The sequence below is a fragment of the Gymnoscopelus microlampas genome (assembly GCF_963454915.1).
Source record: "Gymnoscopelus microlampas genome assembly, chromosome: 8".
In the NCBI taxonomy this organism is placed as follows: domain Eukaryota; kingdom Metazoa; phylum Chordata; class Actinopteri; order Myctophiformes; family Myctophidae; genus Gymnoscopelus; species Gymnoscopelus microlampas.
This window is the reverse complement of record NC_139945.1, coordinates 1141724-1163382: the sequence shown is the minus strand read 5'-3', so window position 1 is coordinate 1163382 and position 21659 is coordinate 1141724. Positions and strand designations below refer to the sequence as shown.

General features: G+C 43.2%; 1 protein-coding gene across 1 annotated transcript in view; it reads left to right on the top strand.

The window, feature by feature from the left end:
• The window catches only part of arhgef17 (Rho guanine nucleotide exchange factor (GEF) 17), a 147946-nt gene that overhangs the window by 118494 nt on the left and 7793 nt on the right, over nucleotides 1-21659 (top strand). Inside the window, exons 21-32 of the mRNA XM_084064031.1 lie at nucleotides 1991-2076; nucleotides 3804-3922; nucleotides 4985-5192; nucleotides 7826-7899; nucleotides 9624-9707; nucleotides 10892-10995; nucleotides 11384-11508; nucleotides 13745-13870; nucleotides 15536-15806; nucleotides 19894-19980; nucleotides 20733-20800; nucleotides 21196-21344. Coding sequence (XP_083920157.1) covers nucleotides 1991-2076; nucleotides 3804-3922; nucleotides 4985-5192; nucleotides 7826-7899; nucleotides 9624-9707; nucleotides 10892-10995; nucleotides 11384-11508; nucleotides 13745-13870; nucleotides 15536-15806; nucleotides 19894-19980; nucleotides 20733-20800; nucleotides 21196-21344 — 1501 coding nt within the window. The remainder of the gene's footprint in view (nucleotides 1-1990; nucleotides 2077-3803; nucleotides 3923-4984; nucleotides 5193-7825; nucleotides 7900-9623; nucleotides 9708-10891; nucleotides 10996-11383; nucleotides 11509-13744; nucleotides 13871-15535; nucleotides 15807-19893; nucleotides 19981-20732; nucleotides 20801-21195; nucleotides 21345-21659) is intronic.

Sequence of the window (21659 nt, the reverse complement as noted above, 5' to 3'; positions counted from 1 at the left end):
GGAATATTCTATTCCAATTGAGGTGTTTACATGAGCATTTCTATTCTGAATTAATTCATCCATTCATTCCGAATAAAACCGTCCATGTAACTGCAGCCAGTGACACACATGCACATACACACACATTAACACACACTGACACACATGCACATACACACATTAACACACACTGACACACATGCACATACACACATTAACACACTCTGAAGAGGAAGAGTGGATCCCTGAGGAGATCCTCCATGTCTCTGTATGTAACACACACACACACACACACACGCACACGCACACGCACACACATTACAACGGCTCAAATATGTCTCCGTTGCTTCTGATGTCCCACACACACACACACTGGAAACAACACGTGTCTCAGAGCTAGAAAGTCCAGAATGAACAGAATATAAACAACAATATGCTCATGAACCTATTCACAGTCATCATACACTTCAGTCTGTCATGTTACCGACACCGGAGAACAACTATGGGTACAGGAAGCACCTTCTCCTCCAAACAGATCCTCTGCCTGTCGACCAATTATTTTTTTTACCAACATTGAGACATGGACGCACAGGTGATTGTTTCATGCAATCAATTCTCAAACCTGTTGTTTTGGGGTTTCTCTGGTTTCACTTCATTTAAAGCAGGGGTCTTCAACAGGGGGTCCGGGACCCCTAGGGGGTCCTCAGAGTTACTACAGGGGGTCCGCCAAATCTTTGTGTGATATGATTTTTTTTTACCTTAACCACTTGAAACCTATCATCCCTTTTCTGAGGAGAACTTTAGCCAAAAAATAGCAGATCTGCTGCGAGGCGTTGTGAGCTTGTAGATCTGCTATTTTTTGGCAAAGAGGTATAGGTGTAGAGGGAAAAAAGAACAGTAAACGTAAACGAAAAAAGTTGAATCTAAAACACAATGTTATACAATATAGAGTAGGGGGTCCCTACTTCATCTCTCCCTCAGCTAGGGGGGTCCTTGGGCAGAAAAGGTTGAAGACCCCTGATTTAAAGGTTTCATGACGTTCAGTTTTACCACACATTAAAAGTCTTTGTCATGGTCCTTCAAACGTGTATAGAAAGTTTTAACAAAAAATTCCACTCACTTAAAAAAAACGATAAATTACTTTTTTTAAGTCCATGCTGCTATTCATAGGGCTGCACATGTGTCATGTGTTTCGCTAGCCAATCACAGTCCTGAATTTGCAAAGTCAGCCAATCACATTACAGTTAGTGGTGATGACACTACCTGTAACGTGATTGGCTGACTTTGCAAAAGTATCGATTTGCATTAACAATGGAAGGGTTAGGGGTATACAATGCGTTGTAGACTATTGGCCAATCACGGTGCAGGATTGGTCAGTGTCCAAAACTCACTTATAGGGGGCGGCTACACCGCCCCAAAAACAGCAGTGGGCGCTGTTTTTCCTTTTTATTTGGCGATGGGTTCCCAGATTGAGTCAGACCTGACAGAATGGGTTTCGTTTCGAGCAGTGTGACGTCTGTCTGTCACCCCGTTGAGACCTGTTGCTACCTATACGTTGTTCTACCTTTCAACCCGGGAGACACCTCTGTGTCTCATTAGTTGTTGCTATACATAATTATAGTAACATTGTTCTTTAGTTATGTTTTTTCAGTAAGAATTTCAACGTTTTCAGAAACCTATGGTTAGGTTTCAGAATGGGCCTCAGCCTCTATAATGGGTTAAGAGGTCTATAATGGAGGAGATTGAGCTATATTTTGCAAGCTGCTTTGCCTTATATTACACTTGGACAACCCCATAATCCCCCCCCCCCCTCTCTCTCTCTCTCTCTCTCTCTCTCTCTCTCTCTCTCTCTCTCTCTCTCTCTCTCTGTCTCTCTCTCTCTCTCTCTCTCTCTCTCTCTCTCTCTCTCTCTCTCTCTCTCTCTCTCTCTCTCTCTCTCTGTCTCTCTCTCTGTGTCTCTCTCTCTCTCTCTCTCTCTCTCTCTCTCTCTCTCTCTCTCTCTCTCTCTCAGGTACTCATCAGCCAGTGTGATTGACACCTGTAGTAAATATAAGTTCCTGTGGAAGCTCCCCCTAGAGGACATAGAGATGGTGAAAAGTAAGACTCACCTTTTTCTTTGTCATCTTATAACTCTTAACCTGCCTGAATTATTTCACATTCTTTGCAGTTTTATGGCAGAGATTTTTCATTGAGGAAAAAAAAATCACACCAGTGTGAAGTGGGCGGTGTGTGGTCATCACAACATGACTCACTTAAAAAAAACATGTGTTTTTTTTTAAGTCCATACTGCTATTCATAGGGCTGCACATGTGTCATGTGTTTCGCTAGCCAATCACAGTCCTGAATTTGCAAAGTCAGCCAATCACATTACAGCTAGTGGTGATGACACTAGCTGTAATGTGATTGGCTGACTTTGCAAAAGTATAGATTTGCATTGACTGTGGAAGGGTTAGGGGTGTAGACTGCGTTGTAGACTATTGGCCAATCACGGTGCAGGATTGGTCAGTGTCCAAACCTCACTTATAGGGTGGCGGTTACATCGCCCCAAAAAGTACTCAGGAGCCGAGATACAGAATTTTTAAGTTTTAAGTTAACGAGGAAGTGGATAGGAGTCTAGATCTCCAAAAAATAGCAGATCTACAAGCTCGAGGTTATAAATCTGCTATTTTTGAATAGCCTAAAGAAGGCGATGGGTCACCTCACTCGGCATCAACTGGAGTGGAGATACGGAACAATTTGCGGTGTAGGCATTTATCAGACGCTCTTAACCCAGAGAGATTAACAGTAAGCAGGGTGATACGTCACGTTATTTCTGTTTGTCTTTCAGGCTTCGTCATCAAACATTGCACAGGGCAGAATATGACAAATAACTGAAATATGGTCACCTACAGTCTGTACACTAGAACATAGCTGCTCAGTCTTTCTTTGGTTCTGGGTGTTTATGTAACCCTGAGAGGGTAAGGCTACATAACAGGACCAAATCGATACGGGTCCATTTACATCCCAGAGTTAAATTAACACGATAAATGAAGGTCACCGTGTATATCTGTTGTTGTATGCAAACAAAACAAGCCCACACACACACTGGTGTTTCAGTCAACACATTTACATGGAAGCGACGGGACACTTTTTTCTTTCTTTTTTTTTACCAGCGTGACCAAAGTGAAGCGATTGAAACAACTATAAAAAGGTCTGAACGCACCTTTAAAGATGCACTGCAGTGACAATTTCGGTCATTTTATTTTGAAGATTCAGTCTGAAACGTCGTCTCAACCGACTCTAGACCAATCAGGAGGTCCCATCCCTTCAGGCTATGGGACGTTGGAATCTCAATCACTTCAACACGGCTAGTGTTTGTTTACAAGTGAGAGAGAGACGGCCAGTGAAGCACGTTTGCTACTACCTGGCTTATTTCTAACCTGTAATGTTTTCAGATACATATTTTAGTGTGCAGATGAAGTTTAAAATGAGTAATACACTCATCTTCAATGAGATTCAAAACGGAGTATCTCTGTAATTAAAATCAGCTGTGTTTGAAGAACGTGCAGCTATGGGAATCAAACAGGTGCATGTAATCAAGATTCATTTATATTCATGAAGGCTGCGTTATGTCACGCAGCACGTTTTCGTTTACAGGAAGTAATTAAGATTGGCTTTTTAGGCACTTTAGTTATAAAAATACACAAAAATGACTTTTTTAAAATTATTTTGGCATCTATTGTTGTAGGCTATGCCCATATGATGACCACGGATATACTCTAAAAGTGTGAAAAACATATTTTTCATTTCACTACACCTTTAAGAGTGTTGAATGTGTCCACTAGGCTCCTCCCAGGCCACTAACAAGGAGAGCATCCAGAAGCTGATTGGCCGGTTGGACGAGGATCTGAGCACGCTGGGACAAATCAGCAAGCTGTCTGAGACACTGAGCTTCCCTCACCAGGTATACTGTACACACACACACACACACACACACACACACACACACACACACACACACACACACACACACACACACACACACACACACACACGCGCGCCCGCCCAACTTCGTCTTTCCGTAGCGTAGCGGTACATGAGACTCGGGCGGAATGCAGTGATTCCGTGCCGCCACGTTAATATTGGAGCGTCGGGTTTATATCCTTAACCCAGCCAGGTTGTGTAGCCTACATAACTCTCTATGACATAACTCCATAACATAGGACAAGCTACTGTAAGTTTGTAGACCTCACTGTCCATGAAAAGGTGGCCGGGAGTCCCGTCCGACCGCGGGACTCCCGGCGCAAAAGCGCTCGTATATTTTTGAAAATAGCAGATCTACAAGCTCACAACGCGTTGCGATGCAACGCTGGCTTGTGAGCTTGTAGATCTGCTATTTTCAATACAGACAGATCTACAATCTTATCTGAATGACTGTTAAAGCAGTTTGTTTAAATTACTTAAATTACTTATAAAATGATATATTTTCACAGGGATTATTTATTAGTGTAGATATACATTTAGGAGTGGATTATGTGTCCAGATGCTTGTCAGACAGTCAGACAATGCTGCTCTGCAGGTCTAGAATGGAATAAACGGGTGCAGCCAACGTCAACAACTGGTCTCGACCAGACGTGAGATTTCAGCCTACGGTAGGATGAAGCCCACGTCAGGATGTATTGATAAATGCCGAAAGGTGCGGTGATCACGCCGTACGCTCATTATTCGGGCTGCACCGCGTTGATAAATGAGGGCCACTGTTCCTATGGAGTGAGTGTGTAAATATAGTGTGAGATTAATTGTGTTAATTAATTTAAATAGTGAGACACATCTGATGGCAATATTATGTAATGCATTATTCATGTGTGTGTGTGTGTGTGTGTGTGTGTGTGTGTGTGTGTGTGTGTGTGTGTGTGTGTGTGTGTGTGTGTGTGTGTGTGTGTGTGTGTGTGTGTCTGTGTGTGTGTGTCTGTTTTTCTCTGTGTGCGCGTGCGTGTGCGTCCGCGCGCATGTGTGTGTCATTCAGTCTCTGGATGACGTCATCAAGGAGCTGATGGCGGTGGTCCACAGGGATCTGTCAGAGAAGCAGTCTGTAGCGTTCAGCATGACCTTCCTGCCCACCAAGCTGGAGCTCACCACGGCCTCCGCAGAGAGCAGCTTCATCTTTGAGTTCAGCTCGCCCGACACTCGCTCACACTTTGAACAGGCCTTCGAGGACGCCAAGAAGAAGCTAGGTGAGCGGCCGCGCCCACTTATTTTAACCCTTTAAGACCTGAGGTTCCCATTCTACAAATGTCTTCTAAATCCTAACAGTTAAAAAAAACAAAAAAAAACATGATATGTATTTTGTCGTGGACCGCCATCTCAAAATAGTTTGTTCCAGGGACCCCCCTGAAGCAAATATTTGAGTTAAAAATGTATATTCAAAGATTTGCAAAAGATTTGCAAAATCTGTTATTTCAAGATCTGCTATTTCAAAAATAGCAGATCTACAAGCTCATAGCGCGGCACAGATCTGCTATAAGGAGTTAACATTGGAGTGGACGACCGGAAGCATTTTTGACATGGATCCACATCCGGCCTCTCCTTCTTAGAGACTCCTTGAATGATCCCAAAGTTCCCAAAAAAAAAATGTGCCAAAAACGGTCCGGACCGTTTATGGCACTGAATGTGTTAAAAGATGTAATTAAAAAAAAAAAAAAACGAGCCGCAATGTGTTTTATGCTCGTACTGTAAGATTGTTTATTTTTTTTAAGACGTTTTATGGATTATCTCCATCTAATTATCTCATCATTATCTGGTGTTTAAATGAACCAGGAGATTAGCAGGGCGGAATTTTGATACCATAGTGCACTTGGTGATACAAGCGCGAAATTTGGCACAGATGACCTTCATATGACCCTAATTGATAATCAACCTCTGGCCACACGGAATTCCTAAGATTTCAAGATGGCCACCACCAGTTTTCAAAATGGCTGCAACTGGGCCAATGTGTTGGACTATATCGCTTTGCTGGGGCTTATTTTAATATAAGAGAATATTTTCTGGAGGTATTCCTACCAAGTAAGATAAAAAATAACATTAGGTTCCAATATGGCGGCATATTTTCCAATATGGCTGCCGATAAATTGCAGAAATGTGCATCTGCTTATGGTTTATCCACATGAGCTTGTAGTACATGTATTTGTATTAATTATCATACACAGAATCCATTTATGGAACATTTGAAAGTGATTTATTAGCTTGGTAAAGCTTAGTGCTTACTTTTTGTTTTGTTATTAAGTCATTATAAACACATTCTCATTTACAATGGTGGCTGGGCAAGTGACAGGCCAGTGTACTAGCAACTGCAACCACAGAGGGGTGTGCAGATAAGTCCAAACTTAAAGCATTTTCAGTGTCCAGAACATGCTTTTTTACATCCACATCTTGTCAGCTTCTGGCATAATTTGGCAAACAGGACTGCACAAGAGTGACTGGCCCCATATATGTCCTGTTTGGAATGCACTTCACTTGCATTCACTTCCTTGTAGGAACTACTTCTATGAAGTTCTATCGTAGCCTACATGAGTACTATGAACTCCTCAATGACTTGCATATGTTTATCATTTATTGCAACAGGTGTTGAACCTAATTTGGAGAAGTTGTTTGCCATGCTGACCTTTTTCCCTTTCCATGGAAGGACGAAACTGTGTGGCATCCCCTGAATGCATGAAAGAAGCAAAGACCTGATGACTTTGATTCAATAGCTGATGCAATTTCATGAACGGGATCCATCTGAGATCCTTCCCTCCTTCCAAAGGCAATCCACAGCTAATTCAAGCCAAGTCTTTGAACAAGTGAAACTGTTATGTCAACAATGTCAGTATCTGAGGCAGAGCTGCTGAGGATAGCATCTGACACATCATGATTCGCAGCTCAGATACTGACATTGTTGTCATAGCAGTTGCACTTGTTCATATTAAGTAAGTCTGAGACTTATTGTCAGTATCAGCTGAGAACGCAGGGGTCTTATAGACCCCCTGGTATTGCTGAGGTGGAGCGCCACACTCACTGTACCTACTCATACACTGATCCTGATCGAACCCATGATCATGTGATCCGAAGGTGAAAGCTCTACCGACTGAGCTACCCAGACACAAAGACTTGGCTTGAAAAAGCTGTCAAAGGACCTCAGATGGATCCCCCTTCATGAAAATGCATCAGCTATTGGATCAAAGTCATCAGGTCTTTGCTTCTTTCATGCGTTCAGCAGATGCCATACAGTTTTGTCCTTCCATGGAAAGAGAAAAAGGTCAGCACCTGTTTGAGAAAATATCCCTATATATATCTAAGTTTTTGTATTTATTGGTGAACATATTGAAAAGTCTGTTGCCCTAGGTCATTAAAAAGCTACCAAATCACTTTAAAATGTGCTATAAATTGATTCTGTGTATGGTAATTAATAAAAAAAATACATGTGCTACAAGCTCATGTGAATGTACATTTATGCAATTTATCGGCAGCCATATTGGAAAATATGCCGCCATATTGGAACCTAATATATATATTTTTATCTTACTTGGTAGAAATACCTTCAGAACATATTCTCCTATATTAAAATAAGGGGAAAATCAAAGATTTACAGCCCCAGCAAAGTGATATAGTCCAAAATGTTGGCCCAGTTGCAGCCATTTTGAAAACTGGTGGTGGCCATCTTGAAATCTTAGGATTTTTGCGTGGCCAGAGGTTGATTATCAATTAGGGTCATATGAAGGACATCTGTGCCAAATTTCGCGCTTGTATCACCAAGTGCACTATCGTGTATTGAAAACGGCAAAATTCCGCCCTGCTAGATGAAGCTATAATATAAATGTGTTTTCTCCAGCTATGAACAAGGATCAGTGGAACCCTGAGTTCCTGAAGGCCATTCCCATCATGAAGACACGCAGTGGGATGCAGGTGAGAACCAACCAAAGGGCACACCTAGATATACTGTGTGTGTGTGTGTGTGTGTGTGTGTGTGTGTACACACACGCACGCACGCACACACACACACACACACACACACACACACACACACACACACACACACACGTCTGATTTCACTTTCCCAGAATAAAACTTCTTTGGTACTACACCCAATATACTTCTAAAACACAATATCCAAACATTTATGACACAGCACTCACCAAATAACTTTAAAAAGAAAACAAAAGGACAGAGACAGTGCCTCAGGTTCACCTATTTATTTTTGCAAACTTGTTTTGCTTTGATGTAATAATAAAGAAACCTGAACGTAACATCAACAGTTTCTTTTCTTTGAAATGACAAATTAAACTGTTTTGAAATTACAAGCACATAAAACACATCGGGTGCCGAACACGGTCTGAACCGTGTTTTCAGTTTTTTTCAGTTTTTTTCCACACGGGAGGGGCTGGAACAGCTCTAGGATCACCCGTGGTGATTCTGAGAAGGATAGGCCAGATGGATCACCGTGCCAAAAAACATGGCTCCCATCCGCTTCCGTTCTATATCCTTCTCTAAAACCCCTATAACTCCGAAACTTTTTTACACTGGGGAAAACGACTCATTTTGTATGCACGATCGCTGCGCCATTGTTACTCGCGTGAGAGATGTTATCGTTCCAGGCGTTAGTCAGGACCATGGGGCAAAATGGAGACATGCTTTGTTTCACATGAAATGCACGTGGTGGAGTCTACAGCTTAAACAGCGCTGTGCAGCTCAACGGTGAGATTTCTGGCACCGAACGTAATCTGTTATTATAAAATGCTGGCACCCGATGTGTTAATATATAGAAAATAATCTAATTGTATATTTTCCACAGATGTTGATCTTAACATCAATATCAATATAAAATTCAACTGTGAACTGATCCTGATAGCTTGTTGCGCACCACACAGTGAACCAAACCTCTCCGTGTAAATATTAAATAAACACAGACAAACAGCACAGAATACGTAACCAGAGGACTCGCCCCAAAACACACTCGCCCCCATTTCTTTGCCACCGACCGCTCGCTGGGGCGGTTCTTGTATTTGTTTTTTGGTCGCCGGCCCCTAGGGTACCCTTTTACCCTCACATTAATCTCTCAAGAACAGATTCTGCTCTCCGCTTGAATCTGTCGGGGGGGGTTCGTCATATCTCGTACGCACTGGCCTACAAGTGGGCATGCCTTCAGATCAGGAAGCAGGCCGCGCTTTACCCAATCAAATGTAGTGGGCGGGATTTACATGTCTGCCGATCCTTCCCCACTAGAAACAAACCGAAACTCATTTAACACATTGGCTGCCAAGGACGCAGATCTGCGTTCTTTCCAAAAAAAAAGAAATTCAAAATAAAAGTTTTTTTTTTTTTTTTTTTTTAAAAGAAGCCAAAGACCAAGGAGATATGATTTTCCGAAGATTTAGACTCCCAGACAGTGATAGTGAAAAACAGCAGAGGGCGCTGTTTTTCCTTTTCATTTGGCGATGGGTTCCCAGATTGCCCTCACATAAAACATGCAGTCGGACAACTGTTTTGTTGTCCAGCTGTTGTTATAAATAAAGTTGTGGTCTCTCAGGCTCATTAAGGGTTAATGTCTGGTATTTATAGTTGTATACAGTCCAGTCTGTTAGATATGAATAAATACTTAGATAATAATGATTTAACTCTTTGTGTTCCAGTTCTCCTGTGCCTCTCCCAGTCACAGCAGTCCAGACAGCAGCTGTGAGGTGTGGGTGTGTAACAGTGACGGATACGTGGGACAAGTCAGTACACACACACACACACACACACACACACACACACACACACACACACACACACACACGCACGCACGCACACGCACACATATACACACACACACACGCACACACACGCGCACACGCGCACACACACACGTACACACGCACACACATACGCACACACGCGCGCGCACGCATAAAAAAGGTGATCTACAAGCTCATAGATTGGATATCTTTCACCTAAGTTTAATATTATATATTATAGAATCAGAATGAGGTTTATTGTCACATCACAGGTTTACAAGGTAAAAACAATGGGTTAAATTCGCTTTCGTGCATCGTTTCCATCACAACGTTTTTTCCATAGAAAGAAGAGGGGGGGGGGGAAGTGGGAAGGGAGATCAAATAATACATTTGGCCCTCCCAATTATATGAATACATGTGTATACGCACACACGCACACACACACGCGCACGCACACACACGCACACGCGCACGCGCACGCACAAGCGCACGCACACGCGCACGCGCACGCACACGCACAAGCGCACGCACACGCGCACGCGCAAGCGCACGCACGCACACACACACACACACACACACAGATCCACACACACGTGCACGCACATACATCAGCTTGCAGGTGTAAAAGAGTGAGTATTCACCTGTTTCTTAACACTTAGCCTGCCCTAATTATTTCAGATTTTTTGCTGTTTTCTGCCAGAGATTTTTCATTGAAATTAAAAAAGTACTCAGGAGCCGAGATACAGGATTTTTAAGTGGATAGGAGTCTAGATCTTCGAAAAATCATATCTCCTTGGTCTTTGGGTCAAATTGAAAAAAAAAAAAAAAAAAATATGCGATATTGGCGGCCAAGTGCGCTATTTAATAGATCGCATTTATGCGTGATTGGCAGAAATTGAGTTAAGCTGTGTGTTTTCCTTCCTGTCGATTTGATCCAATGAAATCCAATGAAACTCTGGTCAGATGACCAATGATATCCAATGAAATCGACAGGAAGTGGAAAACACACAGCCGAGGAAACAGGTGATGGGACGTTCCTGCCGTACGCCGTCTAGTGGCTGAGAAGAGAATGTCTGGTGTGCAGGTGTATCTGCTGAACGTCAGGGAGTAGCCCACAGTGACCTCTGGTGATTGTAGTTCTTTTTGTGGTTTTCTGTAGTTTTGACCTTGACTTCCTGTTGTAGGTGTGTCTACTGAACATCAGGGAGGAGCCTACGGTGGAGGCGTGCATCGCCGTGTGTTCTGCTCGCATCATCTGTATCGCTGCTGTTCCTGGTCTGAAGGGCAGGTACGTGCACGCACTCACGCACACACACACACACACGCACACGCACACGCACGCACGCACGCACGCACGCACGCACGCACGCACGCACGCACGCACGCACGCACGCACGCACGCACGCACGCACGCACGCACGCACGCACGCACGCACACACACACACACACACACACACACACACACCACGCACAAGCACACGCACACGCACACGCACACGCACACGCACACGCACACGCACACACACCACACACACACACACACACACACACGCACACACACCGCACAAACACACACACGCACACACGAATGCAGATGATTGACACGCCAGCTCTCCTTCCTCCCTTCTGAGCCTGTCAGCCAATCAGGAGTCTTGTGTGTCTCGTCGTCTCCTAGGGAACGCGGAGCAGAGCCCGCCCAGGCCCCGCCCACCCCTGCCTCTGGCCACGCCCACAGCCAGCACCAGCTGCACATCTCCATCTCTCATTCGTCCCCGGAGCTCAACGAGCCCCTCCCCTCAGGTTGGTCGTGAATAATTAATTGACACGTCTCCGTCTCTCATTGGTCACTGGAGCTCAATGAGCCCCTCCCCTCAGGTTATAATTATGATGTAGGGCATTTATCAGGCACTCTTAACACATTGGGTGCCAAAACCGTATATATACGTTTTTTGAAAAAAAATATTTTTTGAAAAAAACATGAAAAAATAGAAAAAAAATATATATTTTTTTCCCCCTTCACAGCACCAGGAGATATAATTTTCCGAAGATTTAGACTCCAATCCACTTCCTGGTTAACTTATGACTTCAAAAGCCTGTATCTCGGCTCCTATAAAATGGTTAAAAATCCTGGCACTCAGTGTACTCTGTTTTTAAAAAAAAACTGGCACCCCATGTGTTAACACATCGGGTGCCGAACACGGTCTGAACCGTGTTTTCAGTCTTTTTGTTTTTTACGTTTTTTTCCACACGGGAGGGGCTGGAGCAGCTCTGGAATCACCCACAGTGATTCTGAGAAGGAAAGGACAGATGGATAATCGTGTCAAAAAACATGGCTCCCCATCCGCTTCCGTTCTATCTCCTTCTCTAAAACCCCTATAACTCCGAAACTTTTTTACGCTGGGGAAACCGACTCATTTTGTATGCGCGATCGCTGCGCCATTGTTACTCGCGTGAGAGATATTATCGTTCCAGGCGTTAGCCAGGACCATGGGGTAAAATGGAGACATGCTTTGTTTCTCATGAAATGCACGTCGTGGAGTCTACAGCTCAAACAGCGCCGCGCAGCTCAGCGGTGAGATTTCTGGCACCGAACGTAATCTGTTATTTATAAAATGCTGGCACATGCACATGCAGGTAAACATGAGATGACAAAAATAACCAAAATAACCCAAAGGAGTGGGGGGTTATTCTATTCTATATTCTAATAGAGGGGTTCTCAAACTTTTGTATACCACCACCCCATATTATGAGGGATTTTATTTGGCGAGCCCATCGCCAAAAAATCTGTTTAAAGGAGCATTTCACCCCTGGAAGAACTGACAGTCACTCAATGTTAATAATATTTGTAGTAGATAACAGTGGCAACATTTGAAATGTGCACCCTATGGCCGGAACAATATAGAAGTCTGTGTGTTTGACTGGACTGCTGCATTACTACAATGACCATAATGCTTTGGGGCACTAGCCCTTCCTTGTGGGGAGGGGAGGCTGCGTGGGGGTGTGGTCTACATTGTAGTCAGGAAATAAGGTGAGATAAAGAGACTATGAGTCAAATGACTCATAGTCTCTGAGGATATGGATACACATTGAAACATACAGATCAAACACACCAGCATCATGTTTATGGGTCCTAGACCTAGATAAAAATAGGGGTTTGATGCAAAATCGGCGAAGTGTCCCTTTAAACTTATTATTAATATAATTGTTATTATTATTACTATTATTATTATCAGTGTATTAATGAATTAAACGTGAACACAGCTTCTGAAGCATTCTTTAGCTCCATGCTCACTGGACTACATATTGGACCCGATCGCCACAAAGACACAATATGTACAAGACCCGGACGGACAATAAAAATGGCTTTTTTTCCCAGAGAGACACATCAGGAGAAAATCTACTTTATTATCAACCTTTCTCTGTCCCAGTAACACACTGGGATCTAGCACCAGTAAACATCAGTGGTGGAAAAAGTACTCAAATTATTTACCAATGCTGCAAGTAAAAGTAAAAGTACCAATGCTGCAATATAAAGTAGAAGTCCAGAATAGAACATTTACTTGAGCAAAAGTACAAAAGTATTGGCATCAAAATGTACTTAAAGTACCAAAAGTAAAAGTACTAAATATTTGAAAATAGCAGATCTACAAGCTCACAACGCGTCGCATCGCGACGCGTTGTGAGCTTAATTATATCTGAAAAGTAACTAGTAACTAAAGTTCTCAAGTAAGTGTAGTGGAGTAAAAGTGCAATATTTGCCTCTGAGATGTAGTGGAGTAGAAGTAAAAGTATTGGAAATTGGAAATACTCAAGTAAAGTACAAATACCTCAACATTGTACTTAAGTACAGTGCTTAAGTAAATGTACTTAGTTACTTTACAGCACTGGTAAACATTGGACGTTCTCAAGATCAGACTTAGTAGAGCATGTGTAGGGTTTGTGTACCATTTGCCCTCTAGTGGTTCCAGTTGAGACGGCGTGTACGTCTTCATAAATGAACCTTCTTTGACGATATCTTCCTCTCCATTGGTGGCAGCTCCAGCGGGGGCGGAGCTTGTTCCGTTTGACAGCGATGACACGGATGATGAGGATTCTCCAAGCCCCTCCTCCACCTTACAGAGCCAATCAGCCAGTCACTCTACCATCTCCTCTAGCTATGGAAGTATGTACACACGCACACACACACACACACACACACACGCACACACACACACACACACACGCACGCACGCACGCACGCACGCACACACAAACACTCCGTTTTGAGTGCTCCGTTTTGAACAAAAATGCCTCCATCCGCCTGATTTTTTCATATTCCATCCTGATTGGTGAATACCGAACATTGCCGCCCCACAATAACCTACCTGACCTGGCGGAGACCTGTGCTCCGAGGAGCACTTTGTCTAGTTTGTTTTGTTTTGAGTTTAGTTTTTTTTTTTACATATAGTTATATTTGAACTGTTGGTGCCACTATATATGATTATGAATTGAATACCAAGGACCTCAATGGAAAACAAGTCCGCAAGGACTTTTTTTGGACAGACCTTTTAGACAAAGTATTTTAACCCATTAAGACCTGAAGCCGATTCTACATGTCTCCTAAATCTCAACAGTTTTCTGAAAAACGTATGTTTCTATATCAGTGGTGCTCAAACTTTTTCATGTCAAGGACCCCCAAAATTATATGTATTTGGCCGCGGACCCCCATCAAAATTCATTGTTCCAGGGACCCCCCAGAAGCAAAGAATAGAGTTAAAAATGTTCGCTTTAAAAATATATATATTCAATGATTTGCACACATTTTCACGATTGTTCAAAAATAGCAGATCTACAAGCTCGTAGCGCGGCACTCGGTGCCGCGCTATGAGCTTGTAGATCTGATATTTTTGAATAGCCCAAAGTGCAAAATGATGCTTTTTAGCTCAAATCTAAAAATGACACAGTTCCAGGTCTTAACACATCCACTGCCAAGGGCTAATCTCATAATGTACTCACCAGTGCCAAGGTTTTATTGTTGTTTTTTGTTTTTTTCACGTCGCCATAGGCCCCGTTAGTGCGATGGACTGTTTGTAAACAACGTGCACATGTCCCTGTGTCTACTAGTGCAGACCACGTGTCAAACGGAGCCGCCATGTTTGACTTCTGACCGTTTATGTTAACATGGGAAATGCGAGGAGAAAAAACTACACAGGTTTTATACATAGAGTTAAAAATAATAGAGAGGGCACCGGATATTGCCTCCCGTCCACTTGCATTGAGTTGCTCACACAGCGCATGAAGCGAATTCACCCCTTCTTCCGGGTTGTAAAGTGTGATGGGCGTAGCCTATTTGGGGCCACTGTGATCCGTTCTGCGTCACAGAAGTGACGCGTTTTACGTCACAGAGATGCGCGTCCCTGTGCGCAAGCTTGTGCGCAAGCTCGTGAGTCAAGCCCATTGGTCGAAACCGTTTTTGCTCGTACATTTGCAGTGGCCCCATCCGTTTTAAGCTGCAGTACCTACGAATGGCCAGCATGTCCATTTCGCTTCAATGCAAGCACTGGGTTCTGGGGGCTTGGTTTTATAAGGGTTTTAGTGTGCGCCTTAGAATGGAGGCCGACGGGAAACAAAAAATGGGATCGCACTTCCGGTCGACTTCCGGTGGTGTTACACTGAAAATGGTCCCCCTAGAAAATTGAAAAAAAATAAAAATTTCGAAAAAAAGGAAAAAGCACCCGGACCGTAGCAGTTCTTGGCGGTTGATGTGTTAATGGGTTAAGTGTAATTGTGCTGTTTTACATTTTTTTGGCCTAATAAAATATTCAATCAATCTCTCTCTCCCCCCCAGATGAGGAGGGTCCGGGGGGGGTGAAGGACATGGCCACAGAGACCACCAGCAGCGAGGAGGAGCAGGAGTTCCCGGCCCCCGGGGGGCCGTACGGAGCGCCCCCCGGTGGGGGGAGGTCTCACCACCACATGGACGGCGGCGGCGGCATGGACGGCCGCGCCATGCGCCGCTCGTCACGAGGATCCTTCACCAGAGCCTCTCTGGAGGACCTGCTCAGCATCGACCCTGAGGCTTACCAGAGCTCTGTGTGGTTAGGGACTGAAGATGGATGGTAATATATATATATATAATATATATACCAGAGCTCTGTGTGGTTAGGGACTGAAGATGGATGGTAATATATATATATATATATACCAGAGCTCTGTGTGGTTAGGGACTGAAGATGGATGGTAATATATATATATATATATATATAATAATATATATACCAGAGCTCTGTGTGGTTAGGGACTGAAGATGGATGGTAATATATATATATATATATATATATAATAATATATATACCAGAGCTCTGTGTGGTTAGGGACTGAAGATGGATGGTAATATATATATATATATATATAATAATATATATACCAGAGCTCTGTGTGGTTAGGGACTGAAGATGGATGGTAATATATAATATAATAATATTATAACTAGAAAATGTGCTCCTCGGAGCACAAGTCTCCGCCAGCAAATATTGGAATTAATTCCAAGATTGGAACTTTGATGATAGGCGTTGCGCCTTTGCTTCTTCATCAGTTTGCAGACAATGATTAGCTTCTTCAGTTTGCATAATAAGAGTTAGTTGCACTGTGTCATCAACTGTGACTGGAAAGTACTGTTCTTGATTAATCCTGTCTAAGCTATTTATATTACGTATTGTGATGACACAATGAGGCCCTCATTTATCAACGCAGCGTATAAACCGCCGTATATTTTTCCATATATTCGGCGTACACCAACGTCGAAGTCACATTTATCAACGCATCCTACACAGCTGATCCGAGCTTACACTTGGTCCCAGCGTTGATAAATGTCACGGCTGAAACGAGCGTCATTTAAATAACACGCCCCATAAATATTCTCAAAACGCCCCGATTTTACGACATGAAGACGAACCAGAATACGACCAAAGACATGAAAAGCCAATAAGAAACAGCCCCCCCCCCTCCCCCCGCTGGCCTCGCCGCACACGCACACGCACACGCCTCTCTCGCTCGCTCGCTCTCTCTCTCTCTCTCTCTCTCACACACACACACACACACACACACACACACACACACACACACACACACACACACACACACACACACACGCCCGTAGCGTATTGTCACGTAGGCTTGTAGCCTACATGAATGACATATTATGATACCAATCACATCGGCATGAATGGAATACTTTTGTAGATTAATGTATTTAACCCATACCGAGCAGTGCGCGTTCGAGTTACACTAAAATAAAGCCCTCATGTAGGCTATTCCCATTTCCCAGTGAGACTCGGACCGTCGGACGGGCGAGTCCCGTCCCGCTCCGCATTAATGAGAGATAGCCTGGAGAGAACATTAATGAATGAAGGCTGGTGTGTATTGGACCATGGGTTAAATGTCTGATCTCCCGGTGGCCATGAAAATATAACAGCAGCGCCGCCTGTTAGACCGGTGCTCGCGCAGAAGAGTGCTCTCGCAGAAAGCGCCCGTATATTTTGAAAATAGCAGATCTACAAGCTCACAACGCGTTGCTGGCTTGTGAGCTTGTAGATCTGCTATTTTCAATACAGACAGATCTACAATCTTATCTGAATGACTGTTAAAGCAGTTTGTTTAAATTACTTTATAAAATGTTATGTTTTCACAGGGATTATTTATTAGTGTAGATATACAGATTTATGAGTGGATTAGGTGTCCAATGCCTCTCAGACAGTCAAACAATGCTGCTCCGCAGGTCTAGGATGGAATAAACGGGTGCAGCCAACGTCAACAACTGGTCCCGACCAGACGTGAGATCTCAGCGTACCGTAGGATAAAGCCCACGTCAGGATATATTGATAAATGCCGAAAATTGCGGTGATCTCGCCGTACGCCCATTATTTGGTCTACACCGCGTTGATAAATGAGGGCCAGTGTGTCTACATAATGTATTGATTCACCATTTCTCAGCCATTTCGTGATTATTCCTGTCTTACCTCACTTTGAAAGAGACACAGACTCTTTCAAAGTGACACATCTATTTATAGGCCGCTATACGTCATGCGTCTCACTAGCCAATCAGAGCACACTCTTTCAACGTATTGTCACGTGTCACGTGAGGCTTGACCAATGTTAGCTTGGCCGAGGGGGGGGGGGGACGGGGGGGACATTTTTTTACATAAAAACGGGGGGGACATTTTTTTACATAGAAACGCTAATAAACTGCTGACAGTTGGGGACATCGAAAAACGGGCGCTGGTGTTCCGTGCACATGGTAACGGTCAATGGCTGTGTGCACATTCAGATCAATTGAACTCCAGAACACTGAGGAGAACCGGGCAGAACAGATGTTGGCCTCACCACCGACCCACCGGGACACAGCTTTGTGGAATTATAGGAGGATTATTATAAATATAGCTGCAAGCAGAGAGAGCAAAGAAAAACGCAATATGCAATACACGCGGGGCGAAAATAACACTTTTTTTTTAACTTAACTCATGGGGTGCCAGTTTTTTTTAAAAACAGAGTACCACTGAGTGCCAGGATTTTTAACCATTTTTGAGGAGCCGAGATACAGGCTTTTGAAGTCATAAGTTAACCAGGAAGTGGATTGGAGTCTAAATCTTCGGAAAATGATATCTCCTGGTGCTGTGAAGGGAAAACATTTTTTTCCAAATTTTTTTCTTTCCAAAAACCGAATATATACGGTTTTGGCACCCAATGTGTAAGAGTGCCAGAATTGCCAGAAATATTTCAGAATGATGTTGTCCCAGTGCCAGAGTTTTTTTTCACAGAAAACAAAAAGTGCTTAGGAAGCGAGATACAGCCTTTTTCAGTTCTAAGTTAAACAAGGAGTGGATGGAGCTGCTAATCTTCAGATGATGATATCTTGGGTTCTGGACATGTTTAAAAAAAACAAACAAAAAAAACATTTTTTTTTTACTATTGTTTCAAAAACACGTCAAACACGTCATTGGCACGTTGAGCCATAGCGGTAAAAACACGTGAAACACGTTAATGGCACTCAATGAGGTAAGTGACATGTTTTTGTGACTTAGGCCAAAAACATGGCCTGAGTCTGGAGTAAATCAGTAAATCATTTGGCCTAAGTCAGGTTTAATCCTAGTTAAACCTATTTAAATCTCTTAATTTATATAAGTGACAGACAGTGTTATTTTTATGTTAATAGTCATAATTTGTTTTAAACATTTTGGGTGAAATGATTAAGAAATATCATAGAGTTTTGTTTTGGATCAGTTTTATTTATTTTTCTGAGAAACATAAAACGATTACGTAGGCCATTAGTTTAAGAAGGTGAGCAGAGTGCTGAGGGATCGTAGTATTATGCTGCTTATCATGGCTGATTTCAAACTCTTGTTAAAAATGCAGCCTTCAAGACTAAAGTTTGCCTAGTGTTTTACTTCATCTACACAACATGGACGGATCCCAGTATTCTAATTAGGCTATGGTTTTCCAGAAAGGTTTCTTGCCAGTCAGTTAGCCATAGCCTGGAATCGAACTTGTGACCCTCTGTCCTGTTTAAATATGCTGAAAAGCATTACATTTTTCCTTTTGTCATGCGCCATGCCCCCGTTTCACTAGAACATACGTCACAAAATGTAAAGCAAATACCGTCAAAGCGCCATTTCATCTTGTCTTTAAAAGGTGCACATGCATTAATGAATACAGTCGTGATTTGTATTCAGCAAATTGCATTTGGACTGGATTGAGTCGGGGTTTGAACCAGGGACCTTCTGACTGAAAGGTTGACACTTTACAGACTGAGCCATTTGAACCACAAACCACAAGAATTGAGAGAAAGGAGCCCAGCAAGATGATCTTCTCTTCTTTTATTTGTATGAAGTCATGCCCTCTACAATATCCATTGGCTCATGTAGGCTTAATTTTTTTCACTCGCAGACTTCTCTTCAACTGTGATTCTAGATAATGGTCCCTGGAGTGTGTGTAGAACGTTTCAACGCAAATTGCTAAAAATCTCTCTCTCGCTCTGTCTCTCTCTGTCTCTCTCTGTCTCTCTCTCTCTCTCTCTCTCTCTCTCTCTCTCTCTCTCTCTGTCTGTCTGTCTGTCTGTCTGTCTGTCTGTCTGTCTGTCTGTCTGTCTGTCTGTCTGTCTGTCTGTCTGTCTGTCTGTCTGTCTGTCTGTCTGTCTGTCTACCTGTCTAGCATCCATGTGTACCAGTCGTCAGACAACATCAGGAACAGGAAGAACAGCATGAAGATGCAGCACTCTGCCTCCATCCTGTGCATCCTGTGAGTTCACTGGCCCCTGCTGGACACTGCATGAACTGACTGCTTTGGTTCTGTAACGTGTGATTGAGTACCTAGAAGAATGATGTATTTTTTTAACACATTGGGTGCCAAACACGGTCTGAACCGTGTGTTTACATAGTGGCGGTTCCGAAGCTTCGGTTCAGTCTTTTTGTTTTTTTCGTTTTTCTCCGCGCGGGCGGGGCTAGAGCAGCTCTGGGAGCACCCATTGTAATCCTGCGAAGGAAGTGCCAGATCGCTCACCGGAAACACTTTTTTTTTCCCCCATCCGTTTCCTGTCTATTTCCTACTTTGAAACGCCTATATCTCAGAATCTGTTTCCTGTGGGGAAAACTGGTCTTGCGCGATGCGCGATCCCCCCCCCGTTGTAACTCGCGAGGGAAATGTTATGGTTCCAGGCTGTAGCCAGGCTCATGGCACAACATGAATCGATGCTTTTTTTTGCGTGGATTTGCTTGTAACGCACGCGGAAGGTTTAAACAGCAAAGCGCAGTCAATGGGGAGAATGCTGGCACCCACGGTAAGTTGTTATGAAAAAATGCTGGCACCCGATGTGTTAATATTATGATTAGTATTATTGTTATTTTTACTGTTGCTGTTGTTGTTGTTGTTGTTGTTGTTGTTGTTGTTGTTGTTGTTGTTGGAATTGGCAGAGAGACTAATTTGGGTATATAATAATATAATATAATATTTATCTAAAAGCCCATCATGGTGTTTTAATGTGTTTCCTTCAGATATCTGGACAACAAGGTGTTTGTCTCTCTGGCCAACGGAGAGGTCATCGTTTACCAGAGAGAAGCAGGTAAGATCTGAGGCAGGGGGTCCTCAATGTTCTCCAGGCCGAGGACCCCCTTAGCTGAGAGAGAGATGAAGCAGGGACCCCTTAGCTGAGAGAGAGAGAGAGAGAGAGAGAGAGAGAGAGAGAGAGAGAGATGAAGCAGGGACCCCTTATGAGAGAGAGATGAAACCATTTGCATTGCAACGCATTGTGAGCTTGTAGATCTGCTCTGTGGTTAATGTATGTTTTGTAATAATAATCACAATCTACAAAGTAACTAGTAACTAAAGTTTTCAAATAATTGTAGTGGAGTAAAAAGTACAGTATTTGCCTCTGAGATGTAGTGGAGTAGAAGTAAAAGTTCTGAAAATTGTAAATGCTTGAGTAAATGTACTTAGTTACTTTCCCACCAACTCCAGGTAGTTTCTGGGACCCCCAGTCGTCCCAGACGTTGGTCCTGGCCACGCCCAGTAGCCCCGTCACCAAGATGGTCCCGGTGGGGGGCAAGCTGTGGTGCGGGTCCCAGAACAGGGTCCTGATCCTCAACACTATGAGCCTGGTGCAGGAGGTAACTACATGAGATATGGGTTTTCTATCTGTGGCACGACCACAACATGGCCGCCGCCGCTATGCCCTATAGGGCATAGCAGTGGCGGCCATTTTCTGGTTCCACTCCAAAATAGTCAATGCATTTTTCCCATAGACATTTCCAAAAATATTTATATCAATTAATTTAAAGGACAACTTTGTTTTTTTACAACCAAGGTTTATATTTTAGCTTGTAATTAAAGTAAATTAAAGATGAGTGTTATTTTTTTTTCATTTACTGCTTTCTATAGTTTCAGCAATTTTCACGATATTTTTTACAATGGGCGGGGGCATT